The 17,986-nt window shown below is 46.6% G+C and overlaps 1 protein-coding gene across 3 annotated transcripts in view; it reads left to right on the forward strand.

Annotated features, from left to right (window-relative positions):
• Positions 1–17,986, forward strand: part of LOC141192795 (cyclic nucleotide-binding domain-containing protein 2-like) — a 478,066-nt gene that overhangs the window by 233,538 nt on the left and 226,542 nt on the right. For all 3 annotated transcript variants that reach the window (XM_073662059.1, XM_073662058.1, XM_073662056.1), the window contains one exon: positions 8,818–8,901. In XM_073662059.1, the coding sequence (XP_073518160.1) occupies positions 8,818–8,901 (84 nt within the window). The remainder of the gene's footprint in view (positions 1–8,817; positions 8,902–17,986) is intronic.

The raw sequence follows: 17,986 nt of genomic DNA on the forward strand, positions 1-17,986 counted from the left end.
GCAGAACTCTTAAAAAAATTCCCATCTGAACACGCTAGCGGCAGAGGTCACAGTTCATTGCCCAATCAAGGCGTACAGGCGAGAGAGACGCAACTCCCATCCAGCAGAGGCAGGGGAACACTGTCAACGTTCTGGGACAGTTTTCTGAGACCCGCCCAGCTTACAGGCTCCTCCGTGATTCCTCTGTGCCTTTTAATTATTGGGTATCCAAGCTGGACACTTGGTATGAACTCGTTCTGTACGCCTTGGAGGTCCTGGCCTGCCCTGCCACTAGCGTGTTATCGGAGCGTGTTTTTAGTGCCGCTGGGGGAATTATAACAGATAAGCACACTCGCCTGTCAACTGAAAATGCTGACAAGCTGACCCTTATCAAAAATGAACAAGGGCTGGATTGGGCCAGACTTCTCATCACCACCAAATGACAGCAGAGTAACATAAAGTCAAATCCACTGTGTTATTTCGGAAGGTGTATTCCCATGCACCGCTTCACACCCAAAGGGAGGTGATCGCAGATACTCACCTCCTCTTCCGGCCTCCAGAGCTGTCTGCAAAGGCTTCCCGGATGTTGCCATGACCACCCGATGTCGTCATGACAACATCCGGGTCACCAGACAGCAGGAAGATTGTTTGAACATGCGCAGTGCATCTCCAAACAATCTTCTCACTGTGCAGCGCTGATAGCCTGTATGACACAGGGATGGTGCTGCATTCCTGTGCCATGCAGGCGATCAGAGAAAAAAAAGTGAAAGTCCCATAGTGGGACAAAGTAATAAAGTATAAAAACTGTCAGTAAGTGAAAAAAAAAAAAAAAAAAAAAATTGCAAAAATATAAAAAATAAATAAATAAAATAATCCACCAAAAATAAAAATATAATGTACCCATCAATAAATATTATTATAAAAAAAAACAAAAAAAACAATAAAAGTACACATATTTGGTATCGCCGCGTCCGGAACAACCTGACCTATAAAATTGTCCCACTAGTTAACCCCTTCAGTGAACACGGTAAAAAAAAGAAGAAAAAAACGAAGCAAAAAACAATGCTTTATCACCATAGTGCCAAACAAAAAGTGGAATAACACTTGATCAAAAAGACGAATGTAAATAAATATGGTACCGCTGAAAACGTCATCTCGTCCCGCAAAAAACAAGCTGACATACAGCTCCATCAGCCGAAAAATAAAAAAGTTATAGCTCTCAGAATAAAGCTATGCTAAAAAATATTTTTTTCTATAAAATTGCTTTTATTATGTAAAAGTGCAAAACATAGAAAAACGATATAAATGTGGTACCGCTGTAAACGTACTGACCCGAAAAATAAAGCTGCCTTATCACTTTTACCACACGCGGAACAGAATAATAAAAAAAAAAAACAATTCCTGAATTGTTGGTTTTTGTTTATTCTGCCTCCCAAAAATCGGAATAGAAAGCGATCAAAAAATGTCACGTGCCTGAAAATGGCACCAATAACAACGTCAACTAATCCTGCAAAAAGCAAGCCATCACATGACTGTCTGCCAAAATCTGGAAAAATTATAGCTCTCAAAATATGGCGATGCAAAAACTAGATTTTACAAAAAATGTGTGTGACAGCTGTCAGTCATAAAAACCCCATATGATTCTGGTATTGCTGTAATCACACCGACCCGAAGAATAAAGTCGTCTTATCACTTATACCGCACGAGGAACGGCGTCAAAAATAAACTCTTGGGTTAGGATTGGGCTAGGGTTAGGGCTGGGTTTGGGGTTAGGGTTGTGCTAGGGTTAGGGTTGTGCTAGGGTTAGGGTTGTGCTACGGTTAGGGTTGTGCTACGGTTAGGGCTGGGGTTGGGGTTAGGGTTGGGGAAAGGGTTGCGATGGGGTTGGGATTTTTTTCAAAAGTAAGAAAAAAGACGATATGGCGACTAGTGTTGAGCGCAAGTGCTCGCTACTTGAGTTTGCATCGGGTGCTCTGGTATGCATTGAGTATCGTGGGTATTTGAGTGACATGCTCGAGTCTCTGCCCCATATGTTTCGCGGCCAAAAAAACTTTACGGGGATTGCCTGCCATGCACGAGCGATCCCCGCATGTTTTTTTTTGGGTGTCTAATAACCGTGAAACATGCGGAGCAGGGACTCGAGCATGTCACTCGAGCACACGCTGTACATGGTGCATACCTGAGTACCTGATGCAAACTCAAGTAGCGAGCACTTGCGCTCAAGACTAATGACAACTTATTCAATATGATGACCTAATGTAAACAAATTCTGTGTCGTACCTCTGGGTTCAAAATGTTCACTATACACCTTAATAAAATCCTTGAGGGGTATAGTTTCCAAAATGGGGTCACTTGTGGGGGAGCTCCACTGTTTAGGCACATCACGGGCTCTCCAAACGCGACATGGTGTCCGCTAACAAATTGAATGGAAAATCGGCTCAAATTGTTAGCGGACGCCATGTTGCGTTTGGAGAGCTACTGCGTGCACAAACATTAAAGCTCCCCCACAAGTGACCCCATTTTGGAAACTAGACACCCCAAGGCACCTATCTAGATGCATAGTGAGCACTTGGAACCCCCAGGTTCTTCACAAATTGATTCGTAAAAATGAAAAAGTGAAAAAAAAACAATTTTTCATATTTATGAATCAATTTGTGAAACACCTGGGGGTTCCAAGTGCTCACTATACATCTAGATAGGTGCCTTGGGGGGTCTAGTTTCCAAAATGGGGTCACTTGTGGGGGAGCTCCATTAAAACCGTCTTGTTAAGCTACTGCCACCTCCACGTCTTTTCCAAGGGGCATTTAAACTGTCTTGTTAAGCTACTGCGACCTCCACCACTTTTTCAAGGGGCATTGATATTGTCTTTTTATTCCACTGCGACCTCCACGTCTCTTACAAGGTGCATTAAAACCGTCTTGTTAAGCTACTGCGACCTCCACATCTTTTCCAAATGGCATTAAAACCATCTTGTTAAGCTACTGCAACCTCCACGTCTCTTCCAAGGGGCATTAAAACCGTCTTGTTAAGCTACTGCGACCTCCGCCACTTTTTCAAGGGGCATTGATATTGTCCTTTTATTCCACTGCGACCTCCACGTCACCCGGCCGCCCCCAGGTGGCTGGGGACCGTGTGTGGACACCCGGCCGCGGGGTGGCTGGGGACCGAGTATGGACACCCGGCCGCCCCCTGGCAGCTGGGGACCGAGCGTGGACACCCGGCCGCCGGGCGGCTGGGGACTGAGTATGGATACCTCACTGCCGAAGCAGCTGTTATGATCTGCAACATAAACTAAGGAAAGAATGGGAAAAGCTGTCCCTACAGTAAGACTAAGCTGAATCCCTACGATGTAGCGGGCAGCCTACTCCTTGTGAACAGACCCGCCTTCGTCCTCGGCTCGTCTGAACGGAGACCTATAGAATAAAGGGAGGGGTCCCTAAAAGAACTAAGGACTGGAACAAAAATGGGACACCTCCTAACAGAAGTTGTTGCAGACCAAAAAGACAAACTGACAAAAAGTACTAGAGGTCCCAGAGGACTAGGTGACCTAGACAGAGATAGGCACCGAAGCACCTGGCTACAGAGACAGGCAAAAAACACTGAAGTCCAACAAAGCCAGAAGGGCGGAGCTGGAATATATAGGCAGCTGGTCACATGACCGCATAACACAAGATAGCAAAAACTAACAGGAGGGTTCTAACGGCAGCCATGAGGTAGTGGCCAGCTTCCGCCTCCTCCAAACTAAAAGGCCCCATTTCAAGTGCAAGCTAGCAGTATGGTATTGCAGCCTGGGGGAAGTTTCAAGGAGAAATAGGGGCAGCTGGGGACTGTTTATGGACACCCGGTTGCCCCCTGGCGGCTGGGGACCGAGCTTGGACACCCGGCCGCCGGGCGTCTGGGGACTGAGTATGGATACTTCGCTGCTGAAGCTGCCATGACGTAGTGGCCAGCTTCGGCCTCCTCCAAATTAAAAGGCCCCATTTCAAGTGCAAGCTAGCAGTATGGTATTGCAGCCTGGCGGTGGGTGGGTGGCAGGATGCACACTTACGCTTGCATTCCAAGAAAATAAAGCGGATGCTAACTTCTATCATCATCATCATGCTCCTCACCTTGGCACTCTCAACTCCCCTGATGGAGAAGCCAGGGTCCACCGGAGGAGTCTGGTTCTCTGGTGGGCTCGTCCAATTCTGCCCTAAAGCAGGCCAGGCTGAGAAAAGTGTGGGGGGAAGTTTCAAGTAGAAATAGGGGCAGCTGGGGACCGTTTATGGACACTCGGCCTCCCCCAGACGGCTGGGGACCGTGTGTGGACACCCGGCCACAAGGCGGCTGGGGACCGAGTATGGACACCCTGCTGCCCCCTAGCGGCTGGGGACCGAGCGTGGACACCCGGCCGCCAGGCGGCTGGGGACTGAGTATGGATACCTCGCTGCCGAAGCAGCCATGAGGTAGTGGCAAGCTTCGGCCTCCTCCAAACTAAAAAGCCCCATTTCAAGTGCAAGCAAGCTAGCAGTATGGTATTGCAGCTTGGGGGTGGGTGGGTGACAGGCTGCATACTTGCGCTTGCATTGCAAGGAATGGGGGAGGTACAATTGAACACTGCCCTGGGACAAGGACTTGCACGGGGATAGTTGCAAGTCTGCATCTTCTGATGCGGAAAGGATCACTTCTGATGGGCACGCTTTTAGGCAGTGACCTGGGTGTCAGAGATGCTTCCAGGGGTCTTCCCCATGCTGTTCTCATGTCTTTTCAGCACTGTATGCATGTGTCACACAGCACATGGCCAGATAAGATTGTAAAATGTAAAAATGACATTTCCCGGTGAATGCATTTGTCACGGTTGAAAGCAATACAAAAGTGCAGAAATGCATAAAAAATGTTACTTGTGAACATAGCCGAAGGTGTGGAGGAGTATTTTTGTTTTTTATTTTACCTTATACACAAGTCTTTACCCTGGAAAGGAAGTTCCTTAACATATTTCACAGGAAAACCATTTCAGTTTCGATTTTGAACGTTTTATTGTGAGCCCGTTAAAGTGGCTTAATACCTCTGACCATGTTGTTGACAGCAGTGACCTGGGGTTTCCGAAATGCTTCCTGGGGCGATGCCCATGCTGTCCCCATGTCTTTTGAGCACTGTCACTATCGTTTTGGGCACTTTTTAGGCTTTCTACAGACTGCCGGGGGTGCCGCCGCAAAAATGCTCGGGTCTCCCATAGACTAACATTGGGCTCGTTGCTCAAGTCGAGCACCCGAGTATCACGGTGAGCTCGGCCCGAGCTTCGAGCACCCGAGCATTTTAGTGCTCACTCAACACTAGTGGGGACATCACACACCAGTCTGTGAGCCGGAAGCTGCAAACGCTGCTGAAATACTGCAAGGACGGCGGAAGCTGTAGCTGACTTTCTAAAATGGGTGCACAGGTGGCGTACTTTAACAAGCAGATCCGGCAGCTCCGGGTAGGATTTGAGAAACCGCTGAACCATGAGGTTAAGCACATGGGCCAGGCATGGTACGTGTGTGAGCTCACCTCGCCTCAGAGCCGCCACCAGGTTCCGGCCATTGTCACACATGACCATGCCTGGCTGTAGGTTCAGCGGTGTGAGCCACAGATCTGCCTGCTCTTTCAGAGTTGTCCACAACTCTTCAGCATTGTGTGTTTTTTCACCTAAGCATATTAGCTTCAGCACAGCCTGTTGCCGCTTGGCCGAGGCAGTGCTGCAGTGCTTCCAGCTTGTGACTGATGTGGTCATTTCAGAGATGGAGGCTGAAAAGGAGGAGGAGGCTGAGGAGGATGAGGTGCAGGAGCTGTAGACCGTGGGGGCAACCCTGATTGAACTAGGGCCCGCAATCCTTGGCGTCGGGAGGACGTGTTCCGTCCCAAGGTCCGACTGGGTCCCGGCTTCCACTATGTTAACCCGGTGTGTCGTAAGCGAGATGTACCGTCCCTGCCCACAAGCACTTGTCCACGTGTCCGTGGTTAGGTGGACTTTACCGGTAACTGCGTTGTTGAGAGCATGGCTAATGTTTTGGGACACGTGCTTGTGTAATGCGGGGACGACACACCGGGACAAATAGTGGCGGCTGGGGACTGAGTACCGAGGGACGGCCGCCGCCATCAGGTTGCGGAATGCTTCAGTCTCCACAAGCCTAAAAGGCAACATTTCGAGCGCAAGCAGTCGTGACATGTGAGAATTTAGTAGTGTGGCCTGTGGGGCGTTGGCTGCATATTTGCGCTTGCGTTCCAAGGACTGGGGTATGGACAGCTGAACGCTGCGCTGGGACAAGGACATGGACATGCTTCCTAATGCTGCTACTTGAGAGTGTGCAGCGACAGGTGCAGGGCAGGATGCATCTTTGCATGCACCATGGACAGGGGATTGGCTTGCATGCACAACAGCGGAAGAAGCAATGGTGCCACCAGCAGAGACTGTTCCTGGACCCTGGGGTTCAGGCCACAAAGTCAGGTGCTTTGTTGCCATGTTCCTGATCATTCTGGTGGTGGTCAGGCTGGTTGTTTTGCCACCCCTGCTGATGCTCGCTTGGTAGGTAGTGCAAATGGCCTTTTTGGGGCTATTGGCAGAGTCTTTAAAAAACAACCAGACTGGGGAAGACCTAACAATTGTATTGGCAACTTCCTTCGTGTTGGTGTTACGGGGAATGGTTGCCTGCCTTCTGTCTGCGGCCACCGCACTACTTCTTCCTGCCTGTTGGGGTGCTCAGCCTCCCTCCCCCTGCTTGCTGCTGTCCTTGCTCTGCATCTTCTCCTGCCAGGTTGGGTCAGTTACTATATCATCCACCACCTCGTCTTCCACTTCCACACCCTGGTCCTCCTCCTGACTTTCTGGCAATTGTGTCTCATCATCGTCCACCTCTTGTGACACTTTCCCACTGTCGCCTTCGTGTGACCGTGGCTGCTCAAATATTTGGGCATCGCTACACGCGATCTCCTTTTGCCCCGCTTCAAGTGGACCGGGCGAGAGGCCCGAATCTATAAATGGTAAAGTGAACAGCTCTTCAGAGTGTCCAAGTGTGGGATCAGTTGTCTCTGGGTACTCGGCATGGTGGGAGGAAGGAGGATCAGGGTGAGGAATATGCGGTCCAGATTCACGGCTACTGAGACTTGACCGTGTGGAAGACAGGGTGGTGGTGGTGGTGGCTAAGTGACTGGAAGAATTATCTGCTATCCAACCAACAACCTTTTGACACTGCTCTGGGTTCAATAGTGGTGTGCTGCGGTCCCCTAGAAATTGGGACAGGAAGGTCAGGTGAGAAGATGTGGGTGTTTGTTGTGGCACAATTTCGGCTTGCCCACGGCCTTTTCCTCGGCCTCTGCATGCACCATTACCATCACGTCCAGTTCCCCGTCCCTTGCCACGTGCCTTGCCCATTTTAAATGGAGGACAGTATCTTCCACGCTCACTACAAATCACTGAGTTTGGAGTGAACTTATATGTGATCCGTGTGATGGAGAAAACAGAGTTTTAAATACCTGGCCTGTAGGTAAGTAGTTTGAACAGCAAACTGCGGTGAATTGCTTCAATAACACACTAAAGGAAATTTTTAATGGAGGCCAGAAATGGCAGTATTTTCTGACAACGTATATGTGATCCGTTTGAAGGAGAAAACACAGTTTTAAATAGCTGAATTTCTAGCGCTCTAATATGGAAAGGACCTGGCTGTATTCTGCAGTGCCAACAAGCAAATGGCGCAGAATAAATGGTGTTCTCTGGATTGCTTTCTAAGCAAATAATGAGGATTAAGATCCAAAGAAAAGTATTCCTGGCACCTGAGACCTGGGCCTTTGTATAGAAATATCTAACAGCAGCAGAAGGCAGAATTGGAATGGAGCCTAGTGTCCTATGTGCACTGCAGTCTGCTATATACACCGCCTGCCTATATACACTGCCTGCCTGTTATCTCTGCAGATGGATTAGTCCTCAGAAGGACTGTTTATTAAGATGGATATGTGTAATGTACCGTTTTTCTCCCTACACTACCTAATACACAATCAAATCTCTCCCTGACACAGCAGCAGCTCTCCCTACACTGTCTGATCCGGAGTGACTGTGACGAGCATGGCGGTGCCAGGTCTGATATACACCTGATGATGCTGTGCAGCCAGCCAATCACTGTAATGCCCACAACCAACATGGCTACGACATTACAGTACATGGCAGGCAATCCCTGCATGATCATTGGCTCTCTAAAGAGTGCCAAACATGCAGGGAGGGGACCCGAGTTCCCGCCCGAGCAACCCGGAAATACTCGGCGAGCGCCGAGCATCTCCAGCAGTGAGATGCTTGGGCGAGCACCGAGCAGTAGCGAGCATGCTCGTGCATCACTATTGGCGACCCTTGCGCTACAGTATGAGGAGACGGGACAGTAAGAGACGCTTGTGCTAAAACCTGTCCCCACTTCCAGTAGGTTGCCTCTGCCACTGCCACCAGTAGTACAGAGGCCAGCAATTTAGAAACCAATCAGTTCACAGTAACCAATCAGAGCTCAGCTTTCATGTTTTAAATAGCTCTGGCAAAATGAAAACTGAGCTCTGATTGGTTGCTAGGGCCAAACAAGACAGCTTTCATAACTGTGGCCTAGTATCTATCAAGTAAAAATTAGTTTGACAGTACATTATCCAACCAAATATAATGTGGCCTAGCTTGTCACAAGTTTTTCATATTTGGTGGTGGCTCTGTTCCAGATTTTGCATTGGGCCTAGGAGCTTTATGTTACCCCTCTGATTACATGTAAATTTAAACTTGTGAAGTTAATATGATAATAAGATATTTCCATATATAATGATCTAAATGTTTTATTTTTGGTTGACCTTGTTTTGAAGGATGTGGCCATTTTGACTAATACCAAGAGGAATGCAACGGTGGTATGCCATGACTCGGTGTCCTTGCTTGCAATAACTAGACAGGTAAGAACTTATTTTTTTCCTGATTTTCATGATTCTTTCCTGAAAATCAGACCTTAAAGGATTATTCCAAATATTAAAATATTAAAAGTTACTACCTATCAATGTTATAGATGTAATTGTAAAATGTATAAGCCATTTCATAGTGAATATTGAAGCAAGTCTAAGACACTCCAAATGACCCTGGTGCAGGTGGACCCCCTGCTGTGAACAGGTAATTAAAGTGGAGTATCTGATGAATCATGTACCAGGCACCACTGACCGAGGAATGTAGGAGGTGACAGATTTATGGCCAGTGGAGATAACTTATCACCTTTGGCCGCTGCGTGACCAAAAGGGCAATTGTTTTACAACATTGCGTGGTTACAGCAGCACCTTCAAATTAATATCAGTAAGATGGATGACAATATCCATGCCATGTTTTCTTTCTATAGAAGGATAAAATCGTCATAGAAAATATGGCATTAATATTTCCCACCTGGGACCTCCAGCGGCGAAGATATTGTGAAAGTTGGGGAGGTATGTGGGTGTGACTTGTGTTAATAAAAGCAAATACCAAACTATCAATGTCAATCCTGGGAGATAGTTTGCTGTAGTTCTATACCGTTACTTCCCAAAAACAAAGAGCTCCCCTTCATAAGAGTCAAAGCCAATCCTGCAACATCAGGTTTAGTACATTTCTTGTGTTTTTCCTTTAATATTTTATGTAATTGTTTTGTTCCCATTTTGTAACATCTTTCTATATTTTTATAAACACTGCCCACTTTTTAGATTAAATATCTAAAATTGAATAGCTTTGTTCTTCTTGCTCTATAACTTCACCCCAGAAGCAATATGCTATCTTTAACAGGTGTCCAATTAACCTGTATAAACCATTGGTGGTGACATCTAGTTCCGTTTGTTATTGTTGAGTTTGGCAGTGACCGTACTGGGATATATATATATCTATATATATGTATGTATATATACTGTATATAATTATATATATATATATACAGTACAGACCAAAAGTTTGGACACACCTTCTCATTTAAAGATTTTTCTGTATTTTCATGACTATGAAAATTGTACATTCACTCTGAAGGCATCAAAACTATGAATTAACACATGTGGAATTATATACTTAACAAAAAAGTGTTAAACAACTGAAAATATGTCTTATATTCTAGGTTCTTCAAAGTAGCCACCTTTTGCTTTGATGACTGCTTTGCACACTCTTGGCATTCTCTTGATGAGCTTCAAGAGGTAGTCACCGGAAATGGTTTTCACTTCACAGGTGTGCCCTGTCAGGTTTAATAAGTGGGATTTCTTGCCTTATAAATGGGATTGGGACCATCAGTTGTGTTGTGCAGAAGTCTGGTGGATACACAGCTGATAGTCCTACTGAATAGACTTTTAGAATTTGTATTATGGCAAGAAAAAAGCAGCTAAGTAAAGAAAAACGAGTGGCCATCATTGCTTTAAGAAATGAAGGTCAGTCAGTGCGAAAAATTGGGAAAACTTTGAAAGTGTCCTCAAGTGCAGTTGCAAAAAGCGTCAAGCACTACAAAGAAACTGGCTCACATGAGGACTGCCCCAGGAAAGGAAGACCAAGAGTCACCTCTGCTTCTGAGGATAAGTCACCAGCCTCTGAAATCGCAGGTTAACAGCAGCTCAGATTAGAGACCAGGTCAATGCCACACAGAGTTCTAGCAGCCCTACACATCTCTTCAACAACTGTTAAGAGGAGACTTTGTGCAGCAGGCTTTCATGGTAAAATAGCTGCTAGGAAACCACTGCTAAGGACAGGCAACAAGCAGAAGAGACTTGTTTGGGCTAAAGAACACAAGGAATGGACATTAGACCTGTGGAAATCTGTGCTTTGGTCTCATGAGTCCAAATTTGTGATCTTTGGTTCCAACCACCGTGTCTTTGTGTGACGCAGAAAAGGTGAATGGATGGACTCTACATGCCTGGTTCCCACCGTGAAGCATGGAGGAGGAGGTGTGGGGGTGCTTTGCTGGTGACACTGTTGGGGATTTATTCAAATTGAAGATGTCCCCGCTTGCCTGCGGTTTCTTGCATTCCGCCTACTTGCCTGTGGTCTCCCGAATGTCTCCCACTTGCCTGTTGTTAAATGCATCTTGCCTGCCTGTGGTCTCCTAGACGTCTCCTGCTTGCCTGAAGTTTACTACATCCCATTTGCATGCCTGTGGTCTCCTGGAAGTTTCCTACCTGCCTGCTGTTTCCTGTTCCTTGGCTTTTGTGTCCTGCTTGCCTCCTATCTGTTGCACCAATGCCCATGGCCAATGTGCCCACCTGGACCTTGGGCAAGGAGGATCCACCTCACTTGGTGAGACTAACCCAAGGTGAACAGAGGAAAAAAAGATTGAGGAATATCTTGGTCTCCTGTTGAAAACAATGTCAGGTGACCGCCATTTCTCCTCTGCAGCCCTGTATCCCCCTACAAAAACCATGTCATGTGCCTACAACCAATCAGTGGCCTCTGTTTAGTAGAAACCTTCGCAATCCTGTCTGTAAATGTAAAAGTAAATGTGAAGGTTACTGCAGTGAATGCCAGGAGACTGACAAGGAGAATGGCTGAGAGCAGAAGAATGGAACTGGTCCAGGACATGTCTAGATTTTCTTTGTTATTTATATAGTAACCCAGGTCCATTAATAAATAGTCCATTAGTCGACAACTCCTTCAATCAACAACAAAAGGGACGGAACAATCCCCTTTTTCCATGATACCCCTTTGCAGCTGCATGGTTTTCCTTATCTGTACTTGTATGTCCTTATGCCCATCCATCTTCAAGAGACCCAATGGAAAAAAAACAATAGAAAACTTTCTAAACTTCTAGCGATGACAAATGATGATCTCTATTTACAAACAGTAAAGTAAAAAAAGAAAAAAAAAAGAAAGAAAAAAATGTGAAAATTTTTGAAAAATACATCTATTAAAATGAAATTACCTTTCAGTCATAACTTTTGAGCATCAGTATTCAGGAAGAAGCGGTTAATTACTGCCTCGGTTACTTGTCAGCAGCGAAAGCAACATCGTGTGCATTTGGTTTCCTACGTAGTATTTCTAATTTTCACAATGCGCAAAAAATAAATCACGCAGTGTGTAATGAAATCCTCCTTAGTTTACATTGAGCAATATATGAGCGCAGTAATTCACGGCATAATTTTAATATGATGTTCTGATTATTCATTATGGTACCAATTTCAGTCCTGCCAAGTGATTAATGATAAAATATATTCAGAAAGAAAGAGTAATTTCTGCAAATGTTGTAGAATACGAGAGATTGATTATCACCATAATGTTTTACAATTGACTTAGCTCATCATTATATTTTCTACTGGAAAAAAAAAAGGAATAGATATTCTGCAAAACCTTCAGTTCCAGGAATCCATGTCCTTCATAGATCCTGAGCATATACATTCAGCAATCTGCTGCCGCAGCATCACAGGAGACGGTTAAACCCTTAACCCATTACCTCCGTGGCTAATTTTTATTTATACATTTTCTTTTATTTCCATCTTTTTCCAAAAATCAAAACTTTTTTTTTTTCTGTTTAGTGAAAGGGTTTAGTAGTTGCAGCAGATTTTTCCGCTGCAAAAACCCGATTATTGGGAGTAAGAAATGCTGCACAAAGTAAGAGCCTTTTTAATTAGTTTTGACTAGTGTTGAGCCACCCCCGTAGTGTTCGAGTTCGGTTCGGTTCGTCGAACACCCGTGTGTTCGCCGAACTGTTCGTCGAACTGTTCGTCGAACACCTTCGAACACCGTTAAAACCAATGGCAGGCAAACAAAAACACATAGAAACACATAGAAAACACCTTCAAAGGTGTCCAAAAGCTGACAAACTGCTCAGAAGACACAACTAACACATGGAAAAGTGACAAGTACATATAGTCATGCGAAAATAAAAGAGGTGGAGGAGTAAAAGGAGGGGGAGACACAGATATAGGCATGTCATGCCCTTCTAAAATCCAAAAAGTGAGAAGCCGAGAAGGCCAGTCCGCTCCTGCCCGTGCCACCTCCGTGTCGCCGGGTTTGTGCCAGAGCCGCGGTGAACCCTGACGGCCAGCCCCCCTCTCCCAATACTGGTGCCTGTCCGCTGGTGGGTCGAGAGAGCCCCCCTGTGGTGGAGGCAGCTCTAAGCTTTTTAATTTAAATTGTCCCTCTAATTTGAATGAATACACTTTAAATCCATTTACAAGGATCTATTGGAGGGCAAGTCTCATGCCAGCAGCCGCGTAATTCCAGCTCCAGTATCGTCCACTAAAGCTGCTGCAGTTAAAAAGCTTTTATAAGGATCGAGCTCGGCTGTCCACCGCAAGGCATCCTAGTGCCAGTCCCAGCCCCTATGCCTTGGGGTGCCTCCTGATGCTCTTCACTGAGTATCCCGTGGTCCCGAAGCATTTCCTTTGAAAAAATTAAGTGTCCAAACTACAGGTGGTGTAGCTTGCTTAACAGCCGGGATAATCCGCTGACTAGCAGACACTGCTACTAGGCACAAAGTATTTCCTGGGCTAGATGCAGTTAAAAATTTGTAAGTAGATACTCTCGTTGGATGCTGAGAAAGCATTCCATAGAGTCTCCTGGCACGCCATATATGATTCTCTTAAAAAACTTGGGGTAGGGGTCTAGGGGACCCTTTTATAGCCAAAATCACGGCCCTGTATCACAATACATCACCTAGGCTGAAGATAAATGGAACTGTAGCACCGAGGGCTCGGTTGCTACAGACGTATTGCACCTCACCCAGAGGTGTGATATCTCACTCTCAGATAAGGATGGAGTGTGGATCAGGACCCGACACCTGCATGCATTACACCACATTGCCATGGGGCAGGGCGACCAATATGCCCCTGAGATGGGCACGACAGTCCCTGTCCCTGGCTGGAGTGGGGGGAGGGAACACTGAGGAAGGGGAACCCTGCAGTACAGGAGCAGGGAGGAAGCAGTTCCTGGGTGCATTGAGAAGGGAGTATAAAAGGTGGGCACCATCTTAGTTCAGTGCAGAGAAGTCTGAGCAGAAGTGGCAGGGAGCAGGGGCTCTGCATGAGCTCTGCTCCGGAGGCGGGCCTAGTAACAGAGGCCCAGGCCTGCAAGAGGGAGAAGGAAGGAAGAGGAGCGGAGAAGGCTCCAGGAACGAGGAATGAAGGGATCCCAGGGGTGCGGACGGGCGAGTCGCCACCGCACGCCCGAATCCACCTGCGTGGAGGGGTCAGGCCAAAGGGGGAGACCCGTCCCCGAACTAGTGGAGGCAGGAAACGACCCTCAGCTAGAAACCGGAGGCTCTGACATTTTATGTGGCGCAGCCCCTTGCTCCACCCGCTAGGAAGGCACCACATAGGGTCAGGGAAACTGGCGCCAAGTTTACCAAGAGGAGGCCCGAGGCAGCCGGACAGAAGTGTTGGTAAGAAAGGCCAGACAAAGGACACACAAAGGGGGTCCTGTGAAGCGCTCCAAAGTTATCTGGGAGTTGTCTGAGCCCCTCACCTGGTGAGCACAGTACGACGTGGGCAGCCGTTACCTGCAGACGTGGTCTGGATAATAAGAGCTGTGAGTAAAGGCCCTGAACTGCATCACTGACTCCGTGTCGTTACTGCTGCTGCCCTGCACCATCACCCCCATCCTCCGCATACACTGCCCTGAGGCTATATTCCTCCCGTGGGGAGTTATGCTACGCTCTGCTGCACCCACAACACCAGCCTTAGCGGTCTGCCCTGTAGCGGCGGTTCACTCTGACCGCAATCCACGGGTGGCGTAGTCGGACATTTAAACATCAAAACCACATAAATAGTTTCGCCACTGGTTTGACCGCCCTGAGCCACGGAAGCGGATCGCCGCCACGAAGACTACAACCACCAGCATCCACCAAAAAGGGTCCGGCTCCGGGTGTCCCAAGGCCCAGGGGGTGCGTCAGAACATTTTCATCACCTTTCACAATCACCAATGGGACAAGGCAGGGATGTCCTCTGTCCCCTCTCTTATACATCCTAGTGACGGAGCACCTGCTCTCATCAATTCGCCATAACCCCAATATTAGGTGGATTGAGGTGGGAGGCACCGAGTACAAGTGCTCTCTATTTGCTGATGATGTCCTAGTATATATCACTCAATCACATATATCCATCCCTGCTGTTATGGCTGAAATAGATCACTTTGTTACATGGTAAAATTTTAAAATCAATGCAGCGAAGTCTGAGGCCCTCGATGTCTCCCTCCCTAAATCCATATAGGATTCCATCCAGTCCAACTTTCCCTTTGCCTGGCCCTCACAGGGTATCAAATACTTAGGAATTCCTATTCATAGAGACCTCTCCCATCTATGTTATCTTAATTTTGGGCCCTTTATTGAACAATTCCATACAGACCACGGTTGGCAAGTTAGAACTGTAAGATTCACTACGTGAACCACTGGTGTTTTGTGGAAAAGCACATGTACACCGCGTTCCAAATTATTATGCAAAAAGTGTTTAGGAGTGATAAGGGAAGAATTTGTTTGTTTGTCAGTTAAACTCATTGATGGTGATGTGTGTCAGGGCTCTTTATATCACTGTAAGCAATTGCAGACACCTGTGCTAATTAGTTTGGCAGGTGTGTCCAATGAAAGGCAAGACTACTTAAGAAGGCTCTCTCACATTATTAAGCAGCCTACATTTTCTGCCAAAATGGGAAAGAAAAAGGATGTGTCGGCTGCTGAGAAGCAACAAATTGTGGAGTGTTTAGGTCAAGGCATGACTACAATCAACATTGTGCGATGATCAGGATGAAGTGTCTTGGCAATCAAGAAGTATGTAGCTGATTCACAGTACACACGTGTGCGTGGTGATAAGGGCAAATTGAGGACTCTTTCCTACAGGCAATTAGGTCAGGTTGAAAGAGCAGCGGCAAAAAAGCCTTGTCATAGCAGCAGACAAGTTTTTGAAGCTGCTTGTGCCTCCAACGTCCCCCGAACAACAAGATGCAGGGTCCTTCAGAGGTTTGCAGCTGTGCATACGCCATCCTGTCGACCTCCTCTATCCACTTCACACAAGCAGAAACGGCTCCAGTGGGCCAAACATTACATGAAGACTGATTTCAAAACTGTTTTGTTCACGGATGAGTGCTGTGCAGCGCTCGATGGTCCAGATGAATGGAGTGGAGGATGGCTGGTTGATGGACACCCCACGCAAACACAGCTACAGCGCCAACAAGGAGGAGGTGGAGTAATGTTTTGGGCTGGAATCATGGGGAGAGAGATTGTCGGCCCCTTTAGGATCCCTGAAGGCGCTAAAGATGAACTCCATAATGTATGTGGATTTTCTCAAACAGCACTTCCTGCCATGGTTCAAGAAGAAGAACCGTGTATTTCACAGCAAGATCATTTTTCTGCATGATAATGCACCATCTCATGCTGCACATAAAACATCTGCATCTCTGGCTGATATGGGCATAAAAGGGGACAAACTTATGGTGTGACCCCCATGCTCCCCTGACCTCTACCCCATTCAGAACCTTTGGAGCATTATTAAAAGGAGTGTCTATGATGGCGGGAGGCAGTTCACATCTAAGCAACAGCTCTGGGAGGGTATTCTGTCCTCATGCAAAACAATTGAAGCAGAAACCATCCAAAACCTGACAAATTCAATGGACGAGAGAGTTCAGAAGCTCCTTTCGAACAAGGGGTCCTATGTGAAAATGTAACATCACCTAGAATAAAGTTTTGAGTTGAAAACTGTTTGATTTCAGTTTCTAACAACCTGCTAATGCTTATAATTTCAAAAATGACCATTTTTTTGGTCTTTATTAAAATGAAAAGGTTGATCGAAAAGTTTGGGGGATCTAAGAGTGTGGCAACCCAGTAGTCATGATTACTTAGAATTCTGACAATATGAGGGTCATGCTGCAGGTAGTGCAGCAAGAAGGCACTTATGTGTCTTGCGCATCTCGGAGCCCCAAAATTATTTTCCGGGCTAGATGCAGCTAAAAATTATTTTTAATTTTAAATCTGGTGAAGCTTATTATAGATGGCCTAATAGGATCAGTGCTGCACACTGCTACAAAGCCCAAATTATTTTCCAGTCAAGATACAGATAAACATGATTAGTAATTTGAAAGCTTAAAACGGTTGGTAGGGTGATTTTAACCAATCATCAAGCTTTTACTCTCCCCAGGATGACACAGGGGTAGAAAAGTCGTTTCAGATCCATGATTTGTTCATCTTTATGAACGTGAGTCTGTCTACATTATCAGTGGAGAGCCGCGTGCGCTTATCTGTCAGCACACCACCAGCAGCGCTGAACACACGTTCAGACAGAACGCTGGCTGCGGGGCATGACAAGATCTCCAAGGCGTAAGTGGCTAGCTCCGGCCATTTATCCAGATTGGAAGCCCAAAAAGAGCAAGGGTCCAGTGACACAGTCGTGGCTTCAATGTTTACTTGGAGATACTCCTGTACCATCGTCTCTAGGCGTTGACTATGTGTCAGACTTCTTGTCTCCTGTGGCCTTGCAAAGGATGGGCTAAAAAAGTGGTGAAATGATTCCGCAAAATTGATGTTACCAGCAGATACTGTGGTTCTGTTACGGTTTGAGTGCTGAACACTTGACGGTCCCACGGTTGGCAAGTTGGAACTGTGAGATTCACTACGTGCACCACTGGTATTTTGTGGAAAAGCACATGTAAGATTCTGCAACAGTCTCTGCTGATACTCCTGAATGCGTGCATCCCTTTCTATGGCAGGAATAATTTCTGCAAATTTACTTTTGTACCGGGGATCTAACAGTGTGGCAACCCAGTAGTCAGGATTATTTCTAATTCTCACAATTCGAGGGTCATGTTGCAGGTAGTGCAGCAAGAAGGCACTCATGTGTGTTGCGCATCCAGGAGCACCAAGTCCCTGTTGTGTTGGTGGCGAGGTAACAATCATGCTTCCTTCCTCTGTCCTCTCCCCCCAACCTCGCACAACAGAAATGTGATCAAGGTCTCCCTCATCTGATGAGTCTTCCATCAGTTCGTCCTCCACTTCTTCCTGGGCTCCTGCACCTTCCTCACTAGTTTGGCTGCTACCATGCGCCCTGGTAAAATCATCTCCCCCACCCTCACATG

Source organism: Phyllobates terribilis, unplaced genomic scaffold (assembly GCF_046119375.1).
Source record: "Phyllobates terribilis strain yellow unplaced genomic scaffold, ASM4611937v1 Scaffold_2__4_contigs__length_985480577, whole genome shotgun sequence".
Classification (NCBI taxonomy): Eukaryota; Metazoa; Chordata; class Amphibia; order Anura; family Dendrobatidae; genus Phyllobates; species Phyllobates terribilis.